Source organism: Trematomus bernacchii, unplaced genomic scaffold (assembly GCF_902827165.1).
Source record: "Trematomus bernacchii unplaced genomic scaffold, fTreBer1.1, whole genome shotgun sequence".
In the NCBI taxonomy this organism is placed as follows: Eukaryota; Metazoa; Chordata; class Actinopteri; order Perciformes; family Nototheniidae; genus Trematomus; species Trematomus bernacchii.
The window spans coordinates 15,092,541-15,102,096 of NW_022988050.1; the positions used below are offsets into that span (position 1 = coordinate 15,092,541).

Sequence of the window (9,556 nt, forward strand, 5' to 3'; positions counted from 1 at the left end):
AAAGGTCAACTTCGTCTCAGTAATGAATTTTCTGTTAATGCAGAATCATTTATTTATGTATATAGCACTAAATATGTTTGATGTCTCAGTGGGTGTGGACCCCTTTACTTACATTTTGACATGTCGCTGCTCAATGTCCACTCTTGTCAGCTCTTCCTCCTCCAGGTCAGAGTCCCCTCCAGAACTACTTTCTGTTACATCTGAGTCAAAGGCGCTTTCTGCTGAATGAAGGTTAGCCGTTCCGCTCAAATACAGCCTCTCCAGTTCCAAGGGCATGGAGCCGCTTTTAAGGAAGCGACCGAGGCCGTCTCTGCTGTTTGAGGAAGAGTGGCGTCCAGTCTTCCATGTAGCTGTAGGGGTTGCTGTTTCTGTTTTGCGGTTACCGGCCAAAAGCCGGTTGAGAGCCGAGTCCAAAAAGCCACCCAGCTGCTGCTGAATGTGCCGCTCCACCTGCTTGGCCTGTACAACCTGAAGACGTTTGCGCAGGCGACGCAGCCGGTTTTCAATCTCAGATTGCCGGCTGCTGTTGAGAAGTGTACGCTCCTTAACGTGAGCATCAAGGCTGTCAGAGAAAGAAGTGCAGGGTAGAGGAGGCTGTGGCGCAGATGTGCAAGACGGGGAGCCCTGCTGGCTGCTACCTGGTCTCTCCCTATCAGAACCCTGTGGCTGACCGATAGGCGTGTGTGAATCAGCCTCCTCCAAATTCATTTGTTCAGTGGGGTTAGGGTTGTTAAGGGTGTAAGGGGAAAGGGCAGCAGACTGGAGCACTGGTGGTTCACAGTTTTTTCCATCTGTATTTTTAGAAACCCCAGAGGAATGCTTCTGTTTGAGGGTTCCTTTCATCTGGATATGACCTGATAGAGTAGCTGTCAAGGTCTCAGAGTCCAAGGGCAGGTTCTGGGACTGAGAGTCTGTGGCAGGCGGCTTGTCACCGTTCACTGCCACCACGCAGCCAGGGCCAGTGATGGTGGCCAGCTTTTTGGCCAGGCCATTGACAGGTGCCATTGGCTGGCCACCTCCGTTAGTGCTGCCACTCATGAGGCTCTTGAGTTGGCCACCAGATAGTTCGATCTGCTGCCTCTTCCTCGACAGGAAGTCTCCTCCGCCGTTGAGCAGGGAGCTGGGCAGTATTCTGTGACCTTTCAACACAGACTGTTTAATGAGGACTCCTTGCAGTGTGATTGACTCCTTAGTTGAAGGGACAGTTGTCACATCAGAGCATAGGTAAGAAGCCACCAGCGGCTGGAGCTTTCCCAGGGCCGAGGCCTGGGCCACAGAGTCGACTTGGGGCTGCTGTTGCTGCTGCTCCTGGTCGCCGCCACAAAAGTCGAGGGGGCAATCTTCAGAAACGGCCTTGCACTTAGCAGGGCCACTGCTATGGATGAGGATGTTGCTGGCGTTACCGTTGTTCTCTGCACTGGCTGGTGAGAGACTTGAGGATGGGGCAGCCAGTTTGAAGCGGATGTGGTGAGCTTCGGCTGGGGCGTCGGTGAGAGCGGGCGCCATCGCAGCCATGCAGTGCAGAGGGACGGGCACCGTGGCCTGCTCCACACCACCCGCTTACTGCCCCACCTGAGGACAGCCTGTATATGACAAATTAAAGACAAGAGGGGAGGGGAGACAAGAAATAACGTTAAACAAAGTAGTCTCATTATCCCAAGCACACATAAAAACCTTACACACTACACCAAATTCTGATCTTAGTAGGTATAAAAGGATGTTGTGTGGATTAACAATTATAACATTCACAGCCTTGTACAGTTATGGGCCCACAACCGCATAAGGAATACAAACATATACAGACGTTGTCTTTAAATGTTCATTTAATACTTGAACCGGCCACTCTACAAAAAATGTATTTGTAACAGTGCTTAATGTATAATATAATTATTCAGAAGGCCATCAAGTAAGGAAGAATGCTTAATTTAATACCCTCAACAATATATTTTAGATAGATAATGAGAGTTTTATGGAGAGGTGGAGTCAAAAATGTACTTTGATTTAAATAAATGAAAACAAAAGAATATATCTAAATAATATATAAGGATATATTTTCATTTGACATTATTTTGTTCACTAAAAAGCAACATAAAAAAGGCAAGCTGTTCATATATATATAATGAAATATAACACTGAAATACCTGCAATACAGGTTCTGTGAGACTTTAGAGTGGAAAATGACAAACCAAACCACCACCCCAAAACAATGATGCAATATATAAAACCAGATGTGATAAATGAAAATACACCAAAACTCTCGCTTCAACCTCAAGCATAACTTAAAAACAAACCTACAGTAAATGTTCGCCACCAATCAAGTTAAAAGGGGGCCAATCAAATCAACCAGTGACTCATTGACATTTTGTCATCCTACTGGTGGGAAGTGTTGCTAAAAATATGGTTCAACGGCTGAACCTCAAAAAGCATTACAGATGAGGAGGAGGGACATATGAGATGATCAGATTCATTCTCGTCTTCCTGGCCACTTGGCTCTCACAAAATAATTCCATTTGTTATCAAAATAATGTTGAAGTTCCTTAATATCATTATTTACTACTCCCTACAGGCGAAAAGGGACAAAATACAGTGCCTCAAGTTCAGTACACATACAACATATGTGCTTAAAGAAAGAGCAGCAATTTCATATATTAAAGGTCCCATGTCATGGCCATTTCTACTGATCATAATTCCATTGTTGAGGTATACTAACATAGATTTATATTGTGCAATTTTCCAAAATCACATTGGTTTCTCATACAGCATCTCTGTATAGTATGTGTATTCACTCTCTGTCCTAAACAGCTTGTTGGAGCTCCTGCCCCCCCCCCTCCCTATGAGCCCAGTGGCCGCCTGCGAGACAGAGCGAAACCCAGCCCGAACACACACACACACCCGCAGCCTGGCTGGGAGTTTGTGTGTGTGCTCACACACCGACTCACAGCCTCCCGCCATCTCAGGGAGGAGAAATCGGCGGAGCTGCAGCTGAGAAAAGATTGAGTGTGTGTGTGTGTCCATTTGGACCAATCCATGGACTTAACCTAACGGCTCCGCGGACGTAACGTAACGGCTCCACAGATTGGTCCATTTGGACCAATGGGTCCATTTGGGTATGGGCACGTCACTGTACCCAGGAAGAAAAAGAGAAATCTTCAACGAGGCGTTCTGGGGCAGCATAGACAGGTATTTTCTGTGTTATAGTTTTACTCGCTACAGGGTGTACTTTGAGGGTTTGTGACTCTGCAGAGCGTTTACATGCATAAAAACCTTCATAACACACAAGGGGACGGGTAATAACCGGAAAAGCATGACATGGGACCTTTAAAAAAGCAGTAATTCATGTCAATAGTTAAAATGTACGATTTAAGCCTAAAGTGTGTTTAAACAGATTAATCTACAGAGTTCTTCAAATACTTAAATACATATCAAACAATTAATGATATGCACTGACCTTGGCAAGAGGGATACTAACAATACAGGTAGAATAACAGGAGACATCTGAGCTACTTCTTCCAAGGCCAATAAATAATTCCCACTACACCCATGCTCGTGTGAACAGGCCTTCATTGTCATTTACTTACAAGGCTGCTCTTTAAAGAATAAGCTAAGGAATTCAATTCTGGAGAGGGAAGAAACAGGCAAAGCCAATGCAAATTGTCCAAACCCCACTGCCCTACATGTGCCCTGTGCAGCACACAGGCAGTGTAAGTAGGTGGATTTAGGCCCCAGTATTAGTCCAAACCACATGATGTCATCCTGACTAGGTTCCTGTGTCAATTTCAGAATAAGTTACTTACTGATTTACAAAAATGTCAGTAACATTTTTCTAAAAATGTTATATTTAAAGAGAACCACAATATTCTGATCATGGTGGTGAATTGGTTTAGTGTTTAACATATCATTCACAGACTGGCTGCATATCCAGATCAAACTTTAAAGGGAAGATCCTCCATTGTATAAAACAAGAGATAAAAGCGAGCTGCATCTCCGCGTATCGTCTGCAGGGTCAGATGAATGGGGGCTCAGTATTTCACCGCAGTTTCTAGTCAGCGCGCACTACGCCATGTTGGTATTTCCGAAGCAGATTATGCAATGCAATTCATCTACCTAAAACCGCCCATTCCACTCAAAACAGACCGAACTTGTTAATGCTACAGGCGGGAGATTAATCATATATCATTAGTCAATAAATCGGTTCAATTTACATGCACCATAACACCAGTATATCTGTAGAGTGTCAGGCTAGAGATGCGACAAAAAATCCCCACATCAAACGTTAGCCAACCATAACGTAATCACCAAAATGTCTTCCTGATGTTTACAAAAATATTTGTACGTTTAAAAATGAAACGTTCCGCCTCGCTTCTAGATGCATACGAGTGTAATAACGTTATTTCGTAATCTTGATGTCTACAATAGCTTCCGCTGAAAATAAGACCAGTCAGTGTGTTTGTATCATCGAGCCATGCCATTAAAAAAAATCACCACCTGATCTCCCGAGAACCAAAAGATAAATATCTCGCTATTAAAACCCATGTCACTTTATCCACTGCGTGCACAATAATGCGCTTCGCGTCTGGCTAACGTTAGCTCGGGAAAGCTGCTGATGCAAGAAACACAACCTGCTCGCAAAGCTAGCGTGCGGATCCATAAGCCAACTGCAGTGAAACGTTAACGTAACCTACGTTCATCAAATTATAGATCATTTCTGAGGCTTATGTTTTAATAGCACATCCCTGCGGGTTCTAGTTTGTCGGCCAAAGCCACTGGGCTTTAACGTTAAGCAAAACACGTTATGGCAAGTAAACAGTTTTAGTCACAGACTACACAACATACGCTCACATTACTGATAGTTTTGAGCCAATAACGCCCAATGTAACATTAAACAAGCCATGGTAGCACATGCATTAACATCAGGGTTATATCTGGTTGCTGCAACATCGCAAATGTTGCCATAATAACAAGACAACCCCACTCGTTGTAGATCACAACTTATCTTTAGGACCTATTGCAGAGTGGAGACATGGTGTGCATTGCAATTAGACTATGGAAATAAATACAGACAGGCCTGTTGTTGTACATCAACGGCGGCCTTCCTTTGATACACTCGCTGTACAGAAATCTATTTGTATGAAACGTTAATGCACATATGTCAAAAGCTGAGAAGTTGGGAGTAGACCCTGCCAGTCTAGCTAGCTCGCTAACAAAGAAAAAGGAGGAACCTACCACGTGACGAGGTTGCACTATCCGAGGGAATTTCGGCAACAATCCCCTGCAGTTTTAGTGGAAAAAAACCAAGGGTGCTACCACAAAAAACGCGGCCTGAATCGATCAGTCTGCCATTAATAAATCCAACAAAAATGCAACCAGATTGCCCCAAAAAGGCCCAGTTCACAGAGCCGCTCGGATCTCGTTCCGGATTCAGGCGAATGGGCGAATCAACGATCTACACCTTGCTCGACCAGCTAGCTCGCCTCGCCGCTAACACTCAGCGAATATAAAGACAAGGCCGTGAAACACTCCTTTCCACTCCGATTTACTTCATATGTAGGTGAATTTGCCGCAATATTTTACCGAAAAATCCGATTCTCAGTAAGCGAAAGGTAATCCAGATGGCAGTTTTGTCGCGAGTCCTTTTCTCTCGTTTTAGGGAGAGACGCTTAGAAAATGGCGGCTAGCTCCTCTCCCTCGGATTTGAGTCTGACAAACATAGGAGGGCTGTGTGTGTGTGCGTATGCGTGTGTGTGTTGCTTGCTGGTAGGCGGGAGACATTTCTCATACTCACCACTAGAGTAAAGGGCAGATAAGAAACGACATAAAAGCTCAAAAGAACATACCACAGGAGGGCATTGTCTTCCAAAAACATAGTGCAATGTCATTTTAGCATTTAAGACATAAAGGCCACGATAAAAAGCTGCTGGTGAAACTGCGAATAGTACTACAGCTATGTGCGACTCTTCTCCCACACATGTATAGTAAATAAATCATTATGCTTTCAGTTTAACCACCTGTATTTTATCCACATATGGCACACAATTAACCATTTATTGATACATTAAGGGTTTTATTTACTCTTCTAAATAGCTAAAGATTTCCTTAAACCTACATATTTACAATAGGGAAACTAAACCCAGTCCAGACTGCCTGGCTCTCATGTCACTTTTAACAGGAACTAGATCGCCCACCACTACACCAACACCTCTCTGAATGTACAGCCAGTGGCCACACGAAGGAGCTCTACAGCACAGAACTGTTAAATACAGCCATAGCCCAAAATATAATACCACACAACATATATAGGACAGTTGGTAAGAACATCAGGAAAGAGGAAATGTGTACAAATTGCACTAAACAAAACCATGGCACCTACACTACACAAATCACTGAAAACCAAACTTTAACAGACAAGTCCCCACTATGGATTAATCATTAAAGTAATGTTTAATACAACATCGCTGGAAATTCTGAAGCCTCTCAAGCATAATTTTGGATTATGACACTAGGATGCACATTTTTCACTATTTTCCCCAAACAATTATTCGGTTATCTAGAAAATATAAAAATGCAATGATATTATACTTAATGTCATATATTTAACTATAATGCAATGTAACAAAATGGCCATTAAGATTGTTTTTGTTTCGTCTGTGTCAGAGTTGTTTAATTGGTAATGTGAAGCTAGTTGATTGTATTGAAGTGGATTAAAAGTATATAAAAATATTTCATATTGAAGTACACTACCACCACAAGCTGCAGCCTCAGTTATGATAAAATAAGATAAAGATAAGATGTACTTTATTGACCCCATTTTGGGAAATGTTTGCGTTATGTTAACAGATGTTTAACAGTCTCAAACGGAAATGAAAAATACATACTTAATGATTACTGAAAAACGTAGGGGTATTCAAAAGCAAAGATATAGCCGATCACATTGCATTCCTATTCTATATGTAACGCATTGTACATGCATGTTGCACTGCACTTCCTGTTAGATGCCTAACCGCATTTTGTGGTCTTAGTATTTGAACATGTGCATTGATAGTAAAGTAAGGTCTGCAATTTAACACATAAGCACTTAAGATTTAGTTGTATAGGTTGGTAAACGGTCATTTTAGGCTATTGCTTGTTGGTTGTGTGGTAGTGGACTAAGAGGATATAGTACAAAAATACAACAACTCAGAAAATATATATATTTTTTAAATCTGAAAATCTAAAAACTGTTCATACAAGCATTAAATAGGGCTAGGCATTATTTTTTGTATCTTTCACTTTTACTTAAGACCGCTTTTATAATATTGAAAAGAAGGTAAGGTTAAATAATGCCTAAACACAAGCAGACGTGCAATATTTTTGAAGCTTGCACTTAATACAAAAAAGCTGTTTCAAAAACCAGCCCCAGCTTTTAAAACATAATATATTATATTATTTTGGATTGAATAACATTGTACAGTACCTATATATATATATATATATATATATATATATATATATATATATATATATATATATATATATATATATATATATATATATATATATATATATATTAACTGTTGCTGTTTAAGTGTGTACAGTACTGATATCTCTTATCTTTTTTTCTGTTAAGAAAGTTCCCATTTATGTGGTTACTTGCCTATCTCTACTTTTTCAATTTACTGTTGCTCATGCTTATCTGGTTGATCTTCTATGACTCTAAATAAACAACTGTAATTGTCACTTACTGTGCACCAGATGTTTTTCCAAGGAAATCATCCACATTAGATGTACTCAGTGTTATGTTGCATCCTTGCTTAAGTAATGCTAATTATTGCACACCACTTGTTTTCTACAGGTCTTGCATGGACTCTGAGTATTATCAGACAACCATGAATAATAAGCAAGTCATTGTGCCCTATGTGTAAATGAGAAACTGTCCATATCCGCCTGTTCTGAATACTATTTCAATTTTAGTTTTGAATTGAATTGAATTTGATATCTACATACAAGTCTCAGGAGCAAAACTACAAATGTCACAATTAAATATGTGATAACTTGGATAGTTATCCTAAATGTGTCCTTTTCTGCTCAAATTATGTTCCAGGTCACAAAGTCAACAGCCTAAAAAAAGTTGCTTACACTTCCTGCCTCTCAATCTGCATCCTAAACCTCCTCAAGGGATTTAAGAGGCGGTCTCCCACACTCTGCGATGTGTGATCCATCCAGCAGGTTTTATGTCTCTTCCCAGCTGTCAGAAATACTTCCACAGGGATGCTTGGTTGTCCTGATAAGATGCGCCATATGGTGCTCCTTCCCAGGCGAAAGGACAGGCAGGCCCACCAAAAAAGACAATTATTTCGGGAAATAGTATCCACAATTTCATCCTAGTTGTTGTCAGCACTAAGTCCATGAACACATGTGAGGACTGGTTGAGAGGATCCGAAGGTCTCCGTCAGAACCCATACAAAAAGGAAAATTATATATATATTATATATATTTAGAAATACCTTTAACTCCATTGTTGGTTCGCTCCATTCAATAATCCATGAAGCCATAACTCCAGTTTCCGCACATGGAAATAACATGACTCCTAAAAGAATAAGAATACATAAACAAACATTAGTTTATTCGTATTTCAGGTCAGAGCAACACCCACTAAACCAAGTTCTTAACAGACTCTGAAGGGTATTCATTTTTTTACGTCCAGCTGGCAAGCTAGCGCTAGCCGGGCTAATATTAACCTACGGGAACGTTATCATTGCACATTTATAATGAAAAAGTTTTACATGTTGAATAATATTAACACTGGTCTCGGGAATGTAAAAGCAACTTATGAGTTGGGTTCTTTACTGGCTTATCTTGTCAATTAATTCAATGCCAACGATATAGTGACACAATTAACTGTACTTTCTCCTAGCGCTAGATGATAAGCTAATGTTAGCCATGCTAATGTTGACGTAGTGAGCTAACGGCCAATAACAGCCAACTTAGCTAGCAGACTCAGCTAGCTAGCTTGTTTGCTTCCCGATCCCCATACTGACTTCTCAATGACTACCGTTTTATTGCACGTTTGGCATGAAAGTGCAAGAAAAAATTCCAACCTGCTCAAATCGAACAGCTAATAGTTTAACCAAATTAGTGTTTTTTCCTGACAAGCGGTGCGTTCGTTAATTTTGAGAAGAATAACAAGAATCTTACTTACCTGCTTGTCCTGTTACTAACCGTTTACGACTTGATAACAACCGTCCCCCCTGTGTTCCTATTGGTCAAAGCTCTCATTCGTGGCTCCTTATTGGCTCCCCACGGGTGTCAATCAGGGCAAATGCCCGTACAGCGGAAATGTGGGACGGAAAGTTCATAGCACGAAACTTCAATATCCAAAAAATATTGTTTTCATTTAAAAAATGTCTTTGCAACCTGTACACTACTTTCTAATGGCTCACATAAATGCGCCATAACACGAGTGTTGTTTACACCACATCCCATGCTAGCTGCTCATTGTCTGTTTTCACTCATTGTAACTCCAACATCTAATATTTCTCCTGCTCTTGTCTTTTGGTCTTTACTTACAAATGAACCACTG

General features: G+C 41.1%; 1 protein-coding gene across 6 annotated transcripts in view; it reads right to left on the minus strand.

The window, feature by feature from the left end:
- LOC117474097 (KAT8 regulatory NSL complex subunit 1-like) overlaps positions 1–9,210 on the minus strand; it is a 35,654-nt gene extending 26,444 nt beyond the window's left edge. The window contains exons 1-3 of one of the 6 annotated variants that reach the window (XM_034120117.1): positions 9,176–9,210; positions 8,481–8,563; positions 113–1,583 (exon numbers count right to left, since the gene is read on the minus strand). In XM_034120117.1, the coding sequence (XP_033976008.1) occupies positions 113–1,515 (1,403 nt within the window). In that variant the 5' untranslated portion in view covers positions 1,516–1,583; positions 8,481–8,563; positions 9,176–9,210. Of the gene's footprint in view, positions 1–112; positions 1,584–5,223; positions 5,717–8,112; positions 8,284–8,480 lie in introns of those variants that run through there. The other 5 variants (XM_034120116.1, XM_034120115.1, XM_034120119.1 and 2 more) reach the window with 5 other exon arrangements.
- Between the last annotated feature and the right edge of the window lie 346 nt (positions 9,211–9,556).